At 46.1% G+C, this 17,304-nt stretch overlaps 1 protein-coding gene across 3 annotated transcripts in view; it reads right to left on the reverse strand.

Annotated features, from left to right (window-relative positions):
• Positions 1-1,203: 1,203 nt before the first annotated feature.
• Positions 1,204-17,304, reverse strand: part of GOLGA7B (golgin A7 family member B) — a 56,821-nt gene continuing 40,720 nt past the window's right edge. For 2 of the 3 annotated variants that reach the window (XM_015415934.1, XM_015415935.1), the window contains exons 2-5: positions 11,853-11,978; positions 11,301-11,453; positions 4,710-4,811; positions 1,204-3,202 (exon numbers count right to left, since the gene is read on the reverse strand). In XM_015415934.1, coding sequence (XP_015271420.1) covers positions 3,095-3,202; positions 4,710-4,811; positions 11,301-11,453; positions 11,853-11,978 — 489 coding nt within the window. In that variant the 3' untranslated portion in view covers positions 1,204-3,094. Of the gene's footprint in view, positions 3,203-4,709; positions 4,812-11,300; positions 11,454-11,852; positions 11,979-16,628; positions 17,096-17,304 lie in introns of those variants that run through there. The other variant, XM_015415936.1, reaches the window with a different exon arrangement.

Below are 17,304 nucleotides of genomic sequence, written 5' to 3' on the forward strand. Positions count from 1 at the left end.
GCTGTATGCCCATTCACATGCTGCGGGCGTCGGCGTGTTTTTTTTTAAAAAAAAAACCTCAGTTTGAGTATGCGCATAGGCAGCCATCCACAGAATGGCGATCTTTGCGCATGCTCAAAACACCCCATATTACATTTAAAGTTTAAAGGTAAGGACTTACCTTTAAAGTTTAAAGCCCAAACTGGCCTCCCTGAAGTCCCGGACTCCTCCGAAACGTTAAACTAAGGGCCTTTTCTTTTTTAAAAAAAAACAAACGCTGGGGCGAAGCTTCGCCCAAGCGCATATCAGCAACCTAAAAAAAAATGGCGGGCGAAAATCGGAAGCCTCGGGCTTCCGAATGGAAGTGGCTAGACACTGGTGGAGAGCGATCAGATGGGGGTAAACCGATTACAACTGTTCTACTCAGGATACCACCACTTGGGGACCTAGTGGCAGAGTACAATGGTTTAAAGGGCTTTGCAACGGTTAGGGACGGAAGGCAGATGTTCTACGCCTGAATGCCGGTAAGTTCACCAATTGCAACCGGCACCTATTCCGTTGCAAATGCCCCGTCTGAACGCACCCTTTATGTGATAACCTGCTTCTGCACATGAATCAGCTTTGCTAGCTTAGAACTATTGCATGCAGAACTGTGCATTGTCACAGCCAACTGAAGCAGCAGTTCAATTGAATATCAGCTGCATCATAACATCTAAGCAAACATTTGTTTAAAACAGCAGTCAATACCTGATGCAACCACAAAGTGGAAATCTGTATTGATTTGGGAGCAGTTTTAGGCTAGTATCAAGAAACAAACACCTCTCTGCTTTGTTCATAAGTTCAAATATATAACTATATCTCAACTGATCATTCATCTAGCGACTGAGTCGAGATGTAACCCTAGCTAGTGCAGGCACAACAATTAAACTTTGGGTGTCACCACATTCTACTGACAGTGAAATTTGGGTAGAAATTAGGGGGCCCTTAACTGTGTCCTAAAATTGTAGAGCTACTTACTGAAATCTGCATTTTTAATCTATGAAAGGCATTCTGCATTCTCACAATATAACTCATAGGAACCACTACTTCTAACAATCTATGTAGCCTTAAGAATACAGAAAAGCACATGGCTGTGGAAAAAAAATGCATGCAAGTTTCCAAATGTACCATTTATGAAGAAAACAACACTGGTAGACTCTCACTTGCCATTTATTATCAGGAGTTTCCATATGGAGATGGAGGTATACAACCAAGACCAGATCGAAATGGCACATATGATGTCCAACACATGGCATGGTGAGTGGCTGCTCAAGGGCATCTGTGCACAGAGGAATGTTTACCCAGGTTCACATTGGCCAAACCTCTATACATCTGCCATCCTCCCTGCAGTGCCCCCCCACCGTACAGAACAGAGTCTATTTACTGTCCAAATCCATGCCAACTCAAAGGAGGTCCCATTCTGAGATCACTACTTTCCCATCTTATCCTGCTGGGACATCTCAGAATGAAATCCTCCCACACCCATTCCACAAGGCTCTCTCTCCCACAGTAGACATGAACTGTTCTTTTCTGTGGCAATCTCAACACGAAAATCTGCCCATGTCTGAGGTTTGTGGTGTGTGAAAAGTTGGAAGCATCTAAGAAGCTGGAAGAGGTGGAATTTGTCCACTATTTGGATAAATGTCCTTGACATGATCTGATACAGTCCTCTGCCCTTGCTTTACCATCTTGGTTCACAAAGTGGCACATGGGGACTCAGAGAAGTTGTACAGTGGTACCACCATTGACAGGGACTCAAACACATGTGGGCCCCGATGAGCTATTTACAAAGGGAGAGGGTGGGGACATGCAGCAAGAAAACGACCTGTGCATGCAAAGAGATATGGTGATATTGTTGAATACTAGTGTGGAGGGGGGGGCAGGGGTGCCAAGTGCCATAGCTTAGATGCAACTATGCCCACCTTAGAGATTCACCTTTTTCTTTGTCCTTTTTGCCAGAAGAAACAGGACTGTGGTAATACAGCATTGCCAGCTAGGGGAATATTAAATATTTACACACATATTTGAAAGGTGCTTAGTGGGCTGGTCAAGTAACGACAGGAGCCCCCCCCCCCAGCACCTCCAGCATCTACCATCTTCTAGTAGCCTCCATGATGGCAGAATACACTGACCCCACTGGAGTTTGTCAGAGCTGGTACAGTGCAGTCTCCCAAATTTAGAAGAATTTATAGTCCTCAGCTATATCTGTACTTCTATACCACAGGAAGGCCCAGTAGAACCTCTCACTCCTCTCTGGCCTCATATATTCAACCAATTCCCTTCTAGTGCCCTGGAAGGATACAGAACACAGGGCATGTTTCATAATACCTGAGAACAGGTACCATCCTGCCATTTATGAGAGGGCATACAGTTGCCAACACAGATAACCGCACTGTACAGGACAGGTGCAGGGGATAGTGTGGATGCCTGCAGTGGCAGAATTATAGCACCATGGGCATTGATTGCTTTGAGCGTATGACATACCTGAAGTGCCAGGAGAAAGACATGCAGAGCAGCAAGCAAAGACAAGAGCTAGGATGCTGCCAGTGCAAACTCAGGAGAGAATTGACTGCTGGTGCTCAGGGAAAGGACTGCAAGGGGGTCCCAGACGCCATCCCCATCCCAACCCAGCTCATTGTGCTGGATTGATCTTCAGTGGTTATTCAACCTTTAGCAAAAGGGCACAGTTAGGATAATGTGCCCAAGACTCAGGTGAACAGAACTTGGACAGTGACACGTCTGGGCAAGAAAGGGTGACAGAAGAAGACCCAGGGAGTGGGAGAGCAGTCTCCCCGGAAGCCCTCAAGAAGCATCCCCACCGCAGGGTGTCAGGATCCCAGGCACTGACTGTGGGCTTATGTGGGTGGGAACTCCACTTGGGCAGAGCTGACTCATCCCCGATGGATGACTTTGCCCTTGCTGGTTGTCACAAACCCCAGGGGTGTCACAACACTCTTTGCTGGCATCCTGACCCCCCTGGGGGAGCTCAGAAGCGGGTGCTCTGATAGCGTAGTCTGCGGATCTCGGAGACACCATCGTCCCGGCAGTACAAATCCCTGCCAGGACTCTCTGCCAGTCACCGACCCCCTGCGCCTCCGCCCCCACCACCAGCACTGCTGCTGCTGCTGCTGGAGCTGCCTGAGCTGGAGCTGCTGCAACGGTCCTCGTAGATGGAGACCTCAATCTGAAGGCGGGAGGTTAAGGGCAATGTGGAGGAGAACGTGGGAGAAACAGCCCCTACTCAACTAAATAGGCTGACTCTCCAATGCACCGACTCAGTTATACTGCAAGATATCAATGTGGCTGGCCGTTAAACCTGTTGTAGGTAGTAGTAGTGGTAGCAGTAGTAATCTAATGTATAGCTCAGCTTTTCACTGTGAATGAGAGCAAATGACAACATACGAAAAGCAATTCACTCAAACAGCAAAGACTTCCAATAAACAGTGCAGTAGGACTAGGGTTACAGAACTGTCTAAGGCATGACGTACCATGATAAAGAAAGGGTACATAATAAACAAAGGTAGAGGACAAGAAAAATGGGAAGTGATCCATACAGTAAGCAGTGAAATAGACTACAGCCCTATGCCTTACAGAAACCACCTCCTGTGCAGTTCTTTTATACTACCATTCTATTTCCTTCCTAAAAATGCCCTCTGGAACATTTCAAACCTTAGATGTTTTCGTATGTGCTGTGCAAATCCAGAGTGACAGCCCACTTTTCAGGCAGCTGCTTGGTTGGTTGGTCTATCCCTCCCTTTCTCCCCCCTCTCTCCCTCTCTCTTACACACACACACCAGCAGCACTGAATGATCAGGAGAGAGGGAGTAAAAAAAATACAATGAATCCTCTCAGTTCTTTCCTGTTCCCCTGCCAAGCTACCTATAACGTTCTGCAGTCATTCGCATTCAAAGCAGCCAAATTCTACCCCCAGTCAGCCGCCTCATTTCCCCACAGCTTTCTCAACTTATCTCACTCTGTTGGTGTGTTTCTCAATTAGCATGAGCCACCTTGCTCAGTAGTTCAGAGAAGTGAGAAGGGCTGTGTGGGCTCAGTTGTCATTTTCCCAATTTTGCTTCTCAACACCACTTACCTAAGAGATAGCAAAGCTGTATGCCCTTGCTAGGTGCAGCATGACATGAGTCATATGGCATTCAACTGCATTCTTGCTTAACTGTGAACTGATTTCACAGATAAGGGATGCACAGTGTGAAAATGCACATCATCCCTCGTCTCTTGTCATCAGTTGTCTTTTTGTTCTAATAATATGAAAGTGATAACTTGCTTTTTTTTCACTTTCCCCCACCATTCATGTACTACTCTAATTACTTCTTTTAACTACCTCTTTCATGAGTCAAATGATCCAAATTTACTTAGGATGCAAGCCTACACTGACATGGGAGTAAATTCTGCTGAATTCAGTATGTATTTAATGTGTGCATGCATTGAGATTTTCTGTACATTTTTACCTCTCAATAATCCCTAAATGTCTGCATTGTTGAAGGCTGGCATGCAGCTTCTTTATGTACTCAGGGAACTATCCATCATGATTCTACACAGTTTGGGAGACTTTGGAGCAAAAATCTCTGCTAGGTTGAAGGTAGGGCTGAGGGTGTGGTGGAATAGATCTGACACATATGTGAGAGTTAGAAATATGGGGTTAGGTTTCACCCTTGGGCAGCCAGGAAGGATACAACCCGCATGCCTCGTTCCACTGGGTCCGTCAACAACAACCCCCGGGGAGCATAGATTTTCTCATTCTGCTCCTGGATGTACTTGGAGATCTTCTTTAGGACCTGGGGAGAGAATTGGAGAACCATTCAGCAAAGGTGGTGCTCAGTTAGTGACCTCAAAAGAATGAGACTCAAGATGGGGAAGAGGATGCCTTTAACTGAACTGTCTGAAGTTGTCATCTACTTCCAAACTGAAAGAGAGATCCATGAAGCCTAAATCCTTCACCAACAGAAGCTCATATTGGTGGAGATACCCTATTCCCATCTCTGACCCATAACCATCTCGCTGATTCCCCATGACAACTCATCTTACTGCCTACCTGCTTTGACACTGAGCGTGTTACTCCTAATATTCACTTTACAGTAGTTTCAAAAGTATGATTTATTCTCTTCTGTGCTATTGACTGTTCTGTGCTATTACTGCAGTGCATTTTGAATACACAGGAAACCAGGGTCTTAAGACGCTGAAGGCAATGCAGGAAGGTGTATTTACATTCCCTCGGGTTACAGAATCTGGAAGCAAGGCTATTCGCTGCATCTGAACAATCCACTGGTTTTTCTAGCCCTGAAAAATTGAAAGATGGGAAGTCTTACAGGCAGTCTGGCACAGAGAGCATTCCTTAAACTTTGAATCAGAGAAAGCTTATCAATTTCATTTGAATGTTGTCAATTCTACCATGTATAATTAGAAAGTAGCCTCTCCCTGTATTAATCACAAAAGCAGAAAAGTCAGACTACCCACAGATAATGCAGTGGGGTAGACACCCCAAATATGCAGAAAATACTCAAAAGAAAAAAGAAACAAAGTAGTTTGGTGAGGACTAGATGGGTTGGATTCAATTGGATTTTCTGCTACCAAAAAGGCTACTTGTGGGGCCTGCATGGACAGAAGCTATGTGGGATGGGGAACTGGGTGAGACTGAGTGAAAAAGCTGGCTGAATTCAGTTTTTCTCCAGAAGGGACAGAATGTTGAGAACTGTTGAGAGTCCAATAAAGAACAAGAGGGCACAGACGTAGACTATGGGAGGCAGAGGTGGCCAAGCCCCCCGTGGATTTCCTGGAGGGGGCAAAGACCCCCTGGGCTGCCAGGTACCATCATGAAGCTGCTTAGACTTACACTGTGCAGTCTCATCCTCTCCACTTGCACAGAGGCTGCCAACTCTGCTTTTCTTTCTCTGGGACTTTTGGATATTTACCTGCCACACAGGAGCACCCCTCCACTGTCTTAACTTATATTTTCCCCCTCTGGGATCTTTGTGGAAGTTCTGCTTAAAAAGCCACTACTCTCAACCTGTGGATCATTGAAACAGACAATGTACTGGAAGTTACGGTTATTTTGGTATCCTGGGACTTGCAGCTTTAGCGAAAAAGGAATGGAGGGGATGAGAATATTTCTATCTTTAGCCACAGCGGGGGGAGAAAAGGTCTGTATCTTAAATGCAGGAAGTTAAGGTGATTTTGGTATCCTAAGACTTGCAGCTTTAGAGAAAAAGAAATGGAATGTATGGGAATAGCCAATTTCTTTGGTCCCTGTGCATCTGTATGGGGGAGGGTGGGCAAATATAGAAAATGTGGAAATTCCAATGTCCAAGACCCTACTTGAGCTAAACAAATGCTCCCATAATTTCAAGTAAAGGTATCTCAGAAGCCAGTATTTACTATGGATTTACTGTAGATTCTGAGATGCACTGGCGATTCATACTGAGTATCCAATATGTGAGCAGTATAGTTGTTAAGAGTGTTGGTCTAAGATTGGGGAGACGAGTTCCAGTCCCCACTTAGCACACTATGTGACCTTGGGCCAGTTAAAAACTCGGGCCTAAGTTGTGAGGAAAAATTTACTCCACCTGTCTCAATGAAGGAGTTCATGACATCTTTCCTCTCACAGAGCCCTCTTTCTTTGATTAAGATTCAGATTATCATGAGTGAAAAAACTGCATATTTAAAACCACATGATTGTTGATGGTGTGTTTTTTTTTTGAAATATACATAATTTCATATTTAATTTAATATAGAGTGTGGGCCTGGACCAGGTTCACACACACACACACACACAGAGACACTGAGAAGTCTACACCCCTGAAAGAGGGGAGGGGAAATTTCCTTGCTTAATCTCTGAAGAGTTTACAAAATCTAGGAGGGGTTTTCCAGATTGTTTCCTTCTTGTGATTCACAGATCCCCACAGGACCTCAGCTTTTTCTACCAGTATTCTTCCCTAAGCAAGGAAATACAAGATACTGCCTATCAAGGTACTGGGGCCAGTGTACTTGGAGCACCGCCTTCTCCTACGTTGTCCAGCCTCCAGTTAAGATCTACCTCACAAACCCTGTTCTCTGCCTTTAGAGATTAGGCAGTGGCAACTAAGGGCCTTTTCAGTAACAACATCTCATCTCTGGAATGCCCATACCCTTGAGGTTTGCCTAGCCCCTATGTTGCTTTCTTTTCGGTACTAGGCCAACACATTTCTGTTCACCCAGGTTTACAATTAAAAAGTTGATGCCCTGACCTGGATAGCCCAGGCAAGCCCAATCTTGTCAGATCTCGGAAGCTAAGCAGAGTTTACTCTGGCAACTGCTTGGACGGGAGACCTCCTTGGAATACCAGAGGTGGGAGGTGGGGACATCCCTTATTTAGCCACCTCTCTGAATATCCTTCCAACCCCCAGTAGGGGTCAGTCACCAGAGGTTGCCATGACTTCCAAGTGCACACACATTCACACGTGCACACGCACACACACATGAAAAGTACAAAAAAAACCCAAAAGAAAAAAAGAGTTGATTTTAACACTGTTTTAGTCTGGAAATTGTTATTTTAAGCTGTTGGCGGTCTGTCTTTATGGTCTGTGTTTTGTTTTTGTGGGTTTTTTGTAAGCCACCATGGGCAGGTTCCTGGAGAGATGGCATAAACATTTTCTAAATAGTAAATATCAACTTCTGTGTATAAGAAAAATTCATGTTTTTGAGGCCAAAGCAAAGGTCTCTAAACTAGAGAACAGAATCAAAGAATCTGGATGTATCTGTAACAGTGTTGTTGTTTTTTAATCTCTAGGGACTGGATGTGTTCACTGAGTACATCCTATCTTGCAATCTGCATGCACCATGAACAGAAAGAGTCCTGGCCAGATCTCCCACCCAAGTATCAGAGACAATAGCAGAGTCAATGCTGACCACATTGTCTTCATAACTTGATGTGGGTGCACAGAGTCACACCATACTTAAGGAAAAATTAATAAAAACAGCAGAGCTGAGTAGAAATGGCCTGATTTAACTCCCATTCTGCCTCCAAAACATTTTGAAGAGCCAGGCTTAGAATTCAAATGTCAAGACCATACTACCTCTACCACAATTCACAATAGTGACATTATAAACTCTGTTGTAACTGCTGCATTTATTTCTACCTAAGAAATGTTCTTCCATTCCCTGGGTGAAATCACTGTGTTTTGTTCAATCCCAATCATCCCCCCTCTCAAGGTTCACAAATTATTATTCTTGGCATAAGAAGAGGGCAGCTGAAAATGAGTAACTATCATTGTCGTGATCTGGGCTGTGCCACCAGAGGCCTACTAGGCCCAGGGAGCCTGGCTAGCAGTAGGTGAGAGGTTTTGGCTAGCAGAGCCTGGCTAGCAGATGCCCCTGAGAGGTTTTGGAGCCAAAACTGACCTATAGGAAAAGAGGAGGGCTTGGAATAAAAGATCTGGTGCAGCAGGAAAAGCTGTTATTCTTCCCAGGGGACAGATCCAGAAGGGACTGAGGTTGCTGTAGGGAAGAGACACTCATCTTGAGGGAAGGGTGAGTAGTCTAGTGCCACTTGGAATAGTGAGCTAGGGACAATATATATTTAGCATTTGATTTCTTTTCTTTTCACCCACTTACTGTTATATTTCTGCACCTTGTTTGTTTGACCTCTTAGAAAGTAAACTATTTTTATTGTTCACTCTGCCTGGTCCTCACGCCTATTATTCGGCCAAAAGGGAGGTCTAAAGGCCTGGGAAGGTGCTCTGGGCCTTCTCAGAGGAGCCTGGAACCAGAGTGGTGGGAGCATCAGGTGACACCCCACCTGAGCTGTGACAATCATCTAGAAGATCATTTTTAATCCATGTTTCATCAGATACAGATACACAGTTGTACATGGAGCAACTCGCCATATATCAGCTGAACAGCTGCCAGCCCTCTTACCCATACGTTCTGCCTCAGAAAACTGCCAAGCTCGTTAACCCAGAGCCCTCTTTATTTCTGATCCCGGGGGGGGGGGGGGGGGGGGATCACACGACCTATGTTAGCTATCCTTAGATTGGATACTGTGAGCAGTGTTCCCTCTAAGCTGAGTTAGTGTGAGCTAGCTCACCATTTTTTAGCCTCCAGCTCACACATTTTTGTCTTCGCTCAGGAAGGATGGCTCCAGAGCAACTAATTTATGCAGTAGCCAAATTGCTCGCTCACAACTTTAATGCCAGTAGCTCACAAAGTCGAATTTTTGCTTACAAGACTCCACAGCTTAGAGGGAGCATTGACTGTGAGTACACTTGGCAGAGAGCTGCAAACAATCACGGGTCTTTGCACAAGTGTACCTATGTGATACTTGCTTCTGCTCCAGAAGTGGATGTCTTTAAGAATCCCATAAGTGGAGCTCTTAGCACTGGAACAAGGCTTTGTGCCCAGGATATGTCCCTTTGCAAGGGACAATCTGGTTATATATGATTTTGGGACATCCAAAGCTTGCCTTTGAGATACAGAGCTGTTTAAATATCAATATTTGTGGTTGGATTGGAGACTGAGGAACCAGGAACAGTGAATGGGAAACTGGGAACTAACTTCAACCTCTTAGGAGGACAGACTAACAGAATCAAACTGAATGGAATTCTCAGGTTACCTTACCACCTGTTTGATGACAAAACAGATCTGTTGCCAGCTTATTGATTGCAAACACTGCTATAAGAAAACAGAGTCATTTTGCAGTTTCTGTAGGTTACAGAGACATTCATTCTTCACAAGGAAAGAATCCTAACCAAAGGAAAGAATGGCATTTGAGAATTTGCTGTTCAAAGGGATGTTCCTTGCTTCTGGCCACAGAGTGTCACTCCATGCTTTGCACCCTATTGAGTTTAACCCTATGGATTCCCATTGAGACTGAGGTGCTTGATTATGTGTTCCGTTTGCACTACCATATCTAGATAGGCTCCTAGAGAAAGCAGTGAGTTACATAGACAGTACTCTTATATGCTATCTGAAGCATTTCTTCTCCCCATAATAGGAAGACACTGATCCTTTAAAGAGGGGTGTGCTTTAGAGCCAAACAAGCCCCTGGAGTTCTGTGGTCAGCTCCTCTCCTAAAAGATATAGTTTGGCTTGGGGATCCCCAACTTTTTAAAGCCTGCAGCAGACACCTTTGGAAGTCCAACATAGTGTGGTGGACACAGTCACAAAATGCCTGCCACAGGAGATGTAGCCAGCCACCAAATGGCTGCCGCAGCTTACCTTCAGCCACACAGTGAAGACCTTTTGAGCTGTGGTGGTAGCTGCTGCCAAAGCAAGATTTTTTAAAAAATCTGCACAGCCAATCAGAAGCCTGGGAGGGGGGGTTAAAAGCTTCATTTGGACCCGCCCACACTCTAAGAGCACTTGGCAGGCACCAGAAAAGGTGTTGGTGAGGACCATGGCACCCACAGACACCACTCTGGGGACCCCTGTTTAGTTGGCAAAAACAGCTGGGGGGCAATGTGTACTGAAGCCACTGCACTGGAGAAGGGTTTTTCCCCAATTGGGTATACACAATAAAGGAACTTTTGTTCCTTCTGAGGACTTAAGCAGCCGGGGTGGGTCACGTGGGGGGGGACTGTGTGGAGAGTACGTTAAATGCCTCTTCCCCTGCCCTGCAGTCCTGTTATGTATCAAACCAGCACTCTTCCCACCATTGCTTTTTTGCAGCTTAAATCAGGGCTATTTTGGGGCAGGAACGCACAGGAACAGAGTTCTGGCTGGCTTCCAAGTTGGCCACACCCAGCAGGAACTCATTAGCATAATAGGCCACACCCAACAGCAGAAACTCATTAGGATTGGCTACATTAGGGGTGTGTGGCCTAACATGCAAAGGAGTTCCTGCTACAAAAAAGCCCTGGGTTTTGACAACAAACAAGGTAAACAGAATAAGAAGCAAAAGGTGGGTATGGCTGGATGAGCACACTTCTGGTAACATGTGGGTGTGGCCTAATAGGCCAATAAGCTGTGCTGTCAGGGGTGTGGCCTAATATGCTAATATGTTTCTGCTGTTGGGTGTGGCCTATTACGCTAATGAGTTCCTGCTGGGCTTTTTCCACAAAAAAAGCCCTGAGCTTAATACATCTGAGGATCTGATCATAATGTGGGCATAATATAGGTCTCTCTCCCCCCCCCCCACCTCCCAGGTTTATAGCAGCTCAGGGACCACTTCTTGCAAATAGTTCAGATGTTAGTCCTGATATTGGTTCATCACATTTACAAGCTACAGACTGGGCCCATCAAAGTGTGACAACAATATCTATGGCTGTTCTCCTTGCCCGATTATGCCTCCAAACCTTCTCATAGCGGGTCTCCATGCAGAGGAAGATGAAGTAGGCTGTGGCACAGGCCAAACATCCCTCCAGGTAGGAACTGCCCCCAATTTTCTCGGCCTCTGCATAGAAGTTGTTGAGGGTCTTCACTGTTTCTTCAAAAAGTTGTCGCTCAATCTTTAACAGAGGAAGAAGAGAGAAGTCACCATGAGAGCATGGGCAGGAAGACTGTTGATGACCCTCTCCCCCAATGCAAAAAGTGTCAGTAGCATGGAGGGAAAAAAATATTGAGAGCAGAAGGTGCTATGCTGTGGTGTGGCATTTGTGTAAGTGTGCATGTCGTACCTGTGTCAGGGGTGGTCTGTCTGCTTTGTATTCTGCATGTGGTTACAAAGGCTAGCCAGTTGGAATGAATCCCAGAAGCTAGTAAGGTTATCCCAAGTTTCCAGAACATCTAGAATATTAGTAGGTCACTAATACCCTGATCTGACTTCTAGTTTACTGTTCTGATATAAGGTCAGATTCTTTGCCAGTCAAAGTGTGAGCTATGCAAGCCCATGAGATAACTGACTGTACCCGGCTGTCCAGCTCAGGGGGAAATTTGGTCTGGAATTGACATGTGGTCCCATCGCTGTAGTCCCGTTGCACAAAGACTTTGGTGGCCAATGAGGCACTCCGCCGCAGTTCTTGCAGATTATGGACCTGGAGAAAAAACAGAGGTTGTTGGTTTCAGCAGGCAAAATATTGGGGAGGACCATATGAGGGGCTCACAGCTTATTCCATCTCCTGGCACTTGCTGGCCAGACAGCTGATACATGTGTCTTCTCATGAGTAGTCAGGTGATTCAATTTTTCACTGAGACAAGACTGCTGATTTTTAGCAGTCACAACAGTTTCATTGACCAACAAAATTTCCAGGATAATTCTATTATTTTCATGCCATTTTCTTAAGAGAAGGGCAAGTTGAGCTGCCCAAGGAAGACATTCTGATAAATAGCAGGGGGAGTAATACCACCAGGAAGAGTAAGGCCATCACCCAATTTTTAAAATCTTAATCTAATTAATTTATTAATTTATTAAAATGCAAGGCATTAATTTACAGATAAGTGTAATAAGGGTAATAAGGCAATTAAATCTGTATATGAATAAAAACAATAGCCCTGAAGCAAAAAAGAATGCCCATATGACTGGGACTGCCAAGGACATATAAAATAGATCATAAAACTATCACCATGGAAGGTCCCCAGAAGGCGATTTTCCTGAAATTATTTTGTACTCAGGTGCCAGCTGAATTGGAAAAATGATTAGGCTGAAAACACAAACTCGTTGCATAGATGATGTTGATGTTCATTCCTTATTCACAGCTCCTTATTTGAGAATCCAACCACAAAATATTGATGATATTTTTAAAAGGTCTGTACCCAAAATAAGTTTTGAACTACCCCCAAATCTACACCCCCAGACTCAGGACACTCTGCCTGTAAAGCCAGTGCTGTTCCCTGGACAAATGTCCAGATTTAGTATGAATGGCTCCAAGAACGCCCCCCCCCCCCCCGCGAGACCCCCCCCCCCCCCCAGGAGAAACAAAGATGAAGAAACTGGAGACAGCTGAATCTAAAAACAAGGTCTGGCCCACTTTAAATCATGTACCTACAGGCTCTAGGGACTGTGCTCCAAAGGGAGATGCAGATTCTGAGGCCACTTATGTTGTTTGGAGGGGACCAAAGCTTATTTTGGGGTGCAGAGTTTTATTAGCTATCATTAATATTTGTAGTTGGATCTGCAAATAAGGAACTACTGCGAGGAAATCGATGCAACTCCATATCATAAGAGGGCTTGGCGTGATGTGGTCCATTGATCTGCAAATAAGGAATTAGGAACTATGAACAAAATTCAGCCTCATACCACACCACACTGTCAGTTCATTTTTAATTTCAGCTGAAGGCCCAGATAATAGATAAGCCAAGGAGAGAATCAGCGTACAAAGGCAAGAACTTAGGGCTGATACATAGAACAACCCTTGCAGTGCTAAGGATGCACACTTAATGCATCTGATGAAGTGAGCTCTGACTCATTAAAGGTTATGTTGGAATAAATTTTGTTAATCTTTAAAGTGCCACTGGACTTCTTAGATTTTTGGCTTTCTTATTTAAGGGAGTGCCAAGAACTCCAGTTCCAGAGCAGAATGCACTACAAATGCTGCAGGCATCTGTCATTTAATTTTAGAGAGCAAAGGTCTTTATCCTTTTTGAGACTTAGCCATTATGAACATCTTATCAATAGCTTTACCTTCTCTCATTATGTGAATATATATCTTCAGTTCACACATTATCAGCTTTGAAATTCTAAAGTGAGTTCTTCCCTGCCTCTCCCTTTATAAGATGACGTTTTTGTTTGCACGTTTTATGTAACAAAAACACTCAGTTTAATTAGCAATGTCATTCAGTGGCTAGAGAATTAGACTTGGTTCTGAGAGGTCCCAGTTCATGTCCCATCTTTGCCATAGGCTACATGTAATATGTTAATTTGACACTTAAATAATGTATTACATGGCATATCTTACACACTTGCCCCAATGAGTGTGTTCAGCATCTTGGTCTTTGCCTTACTAATTTTGTATATTTTGACACAATAATTTCATAGCCAACATTATCCTTGAGAGAACCAAGCTATTGAGCTTATTCAAGAATTGTCCAATGTACCTAATAATTATACCCAAATACCTTCCTTTATCCTTTCCCAAATGCCCTGTTTGCATTTTAAGTAATGTCTAGATCTTAACTTAATTGCAGCATCCACAGTGCTTTACCTCAGCAATGATACCTGCAACTATGGGTGTAAGAGTTTATATTCTGTATTTACATGACATTGTGCCAGTATAATTCACTGTTCAGTAGCCAGTCTCACCAAACTGCCTTGGAAGTAGACTGCCACTACATCAGAAGTTTCCTAAATTAGTATAACTGGACACTGATTGTCAGATTCAAATGGACAGCAGGGCAGGACTCCCTTCCATACAAAATCTCTATCTATCCATCCATGTCTGCTTGCAAAAGTCAGTTCACCAAGCTACTGAAAAATCCTCCAACTTGGACTGAGGCAGGACAAACCCCAAGGTTTAACACACTATTGAAGAATGATGATGGTGAATCAACAGCAGGACAAAAAATAATACCTACAGTAGAGAAAGCAGGTTGACACAGCTTGCAAGCAGTGGTAGTTCAGAGCTGAATTTGCCCATAGTAAGAGCTTTATGATTACCCATAAGATGGTAGCTCATTTTGTATCTCAATGTACTTTTTTCCTCATAATGATTAATATCCTGGATTTCGACACCAGTCAGTTCCATTCCCCATCCCATTGGTTCCAGTTTCTAATGAGCTTCAATTAAATGCAACAGTCTAACCCTCTGTAACCACCCAAGAAATACAGTTCAGGAATCCTTCTAGCCCTGCCCTCTTTCAAAGCTTCACAGGCACATTCCATCTCCTGCAGGAAAGAAAGCGTGGGACAAGACATCATGACCATTCACAGTCAGGGCCCAGGTTAGTTCTAGCCAGAGAAAGCCTCTTTGCCCCTTGTAAGCCGCCTTGAGCCCGCTCCGCGGGGAGGGCAGGGTATAAATCTTAATAAATAAATAAATAAATATATATATCTCCCCAAAATGCAGCCTTCCTACTGGAGGGGAAGATCATGCTTCCATCCTTCTCACCATCTCCTTACAAGATGCCAGACCAGTTCTGGCCCACTTGCTTTGTTTATCTGGTGAGAAAGCACCCTAGATCTGCTGATTTATAGCTGAGTCTCCCAGCATCAATATTATTATTAGTTTCACAGGAGTTGCTCTGTTAATTTGTTGCAGCAAAATTAGTCTACTAGCACATTAAAGACTAAATAACAAGGTAGTTTTTAAGGTGCTACTGGGCTCCTTGTTCTTACATTTGGGTTCCAGGCTTATTGAACAGGAGAATGAACAGAGAATTTAAACTGGCCCTTGAAAGGCAAAACCATAGCAACAAGGACTAGGCTTCTGTGTATGTGCTTTGGCGGATAAAATTGAAATGTGGGTATCTGGTGGTGTGGGATTAAGTTAAGCAAACTCCTCCCAGAAGTCAATTGCCTGCCCAAAGAACCAAGACCTACTTTCCACTGTGGGGAGCAGCTGTTTGACACAGGATCTAAGTAAAGTGTGCCGTTTGGTGGGGGGTTCAGTGCCCACAACCTGTCAGTGCTTTGGCTCCCTCACAACACAGGGGCAATCCCGCTGCGGCTTTAGCAGGCTGCCTCCACCCCCACCCCCACCCCCATTCAGAAGCTGCCATCCTTCCCCTAGTAACAACCCTTAGGTTACTTCCGCTCTGGCTCAGCCTGACATCGCCTGTTCGGGGCTGCATCTTGCAATGACACCGGCCTGAGAGCAATGGGAAACAAGATCTTGTCCGGGGAGGGGAGGGGGAGAGTCCCCATCGTGGCTGTTGAATTAGCACAGTTTGTGACAGCAGCCCTCAGAAGAAGGGGTGGAGTGTGAAATGCGGGGGCTGGCTTGGGGAAAGTCTCGGCATGTCAAATTTAGTCCATACGAGGGAAAGGCACTTTTACCTTTCTTCACTCCCCCCCACCCCCTTCTGCCGGCTGCTTTGGGCTAGCTCCTGGTGGAGCGATGAATGGTTTGGTGAGGCTGCCGATGAAAGGAAAGCACACCAAAGCCCGAGGGGCTATGCCACAGGTATCCCTCTTCTCCCAACCATCTTCCAGCCAGACCCAAAGCACAACCTGGTGAAGTGCCAGAGAGCTGCTGCTACCCTGGCCCTCCTGCGACCTCTTGCATCTGCTCCCTGTCTATCCCCGGCAGGCGCTGCCATGTGCTCCACATGTTCTATCCTGGGAGACACCCTGACCCACAGCTGAGCGCAGATCTTTCCCTGTTGGCAACAACCTGCCTTCTTTCTGACTCAGGGCTGCGGAGTGGGGGGGGGAGGGGGGAATGCCGAATGGAGGAGGAAACTTGGGGGGGAATGAGATTTCGGAGAGAGAGATGGCGTCCCCAACCCAAACAGGTTCTCTGCGCGTGAGCTTCCTTTAACCACGGCAGACGCCACTAAATTGCGGGCACAAGTGACTCGTTCGGCCTGCAGTTCGACCAGGGATGCTGTGCGGCAGCAGCCGACGCTGGCTAAGAGTGGGGGGCTCCTGCTCTGCTGCCTTCTTGCAGTATTAAGGCACTACTAACGCAGGCAAACCTAGCAGCAGCCTCCCGTACAGAGATTCTGCCTGCCCGGCGGCTGTCATGACTCAACAGAGCCGGAGCCGCCTGTGCCCGCGTGTGCTGCTTCGCTTTCCTCGCACTGCTCACCTCGGTTGCCATGTTGTGCAGGGGAGGTGGATCCACGCGCTGAGCCCGCCGGGGACCGAAGCAGGGGCTGGAAGAAGGGGGTGATTCTCCCCGAAGCCGGCCGAAGAGCGCTGTCCCTGGTGCTGTAGGTGGAGGAAGTGCTCGAAACCCCGAACGGTCACCAGCAAGATCGGAAAGTCGCCTGCGCCGGGGCGGCGTCCGTGGCTTGGAAGCGCGAGGAGGAAGGGGCGCAGCGCCTGGCGCTGTCCCTGGTGCTGAATCGGACCTTGGGGTAGGAGCTGGGGGTGAGCTCCTCACCTAAGGTTGCCTGCGTTGCTGACGCGCTGAGAGACCCATTTCCCTCGCCTCGGTTCGTTCACCCCCAGCCTCGAAGCTCAGGCTTGCTCAGTGACTGGCAGGCACAAGGGGAGGGGGCGGGCTGCCTTCGTGGGAGCTGCATCCCCCCAGGGCGTCCCCACGCTGGAGCGCCGGGCTCCGTCTCCAGCACTGACTCGGGGGAGGGACATAGAGAGGCGGAGCCGTACTGAGCAAGGAAAAGAGCAAGTCGGGCAGCGCTCATTTCCTGCTTGTCCTCGGAGAGTCAGCATGCGGGCTACCTGCAGCACTTGCGCTTCCCAGTCTTGAATGCAGTTCTCCTTGATTTGGCAGACGCTGGGTCCTAGTTCCTTATTCCACA

The sequence above is a fragment of the Gekko japonicus genome, unplaced genomic scaffold (assembly GCF_001447785.1).
Source record: "Gekko japonicus isolate JY-2015 unplaced genomic scaffold, Gekko_japonicus_V1.1 scaffold59, whole genome shotgun sequence".
Taxonomy (NCBI): domain Eukaryota; kingdom Metazoa; phylum Chordata; class Lepidosauria; order Squamata; family Gekkonidae; genus Gekko; species Gekko japonicus.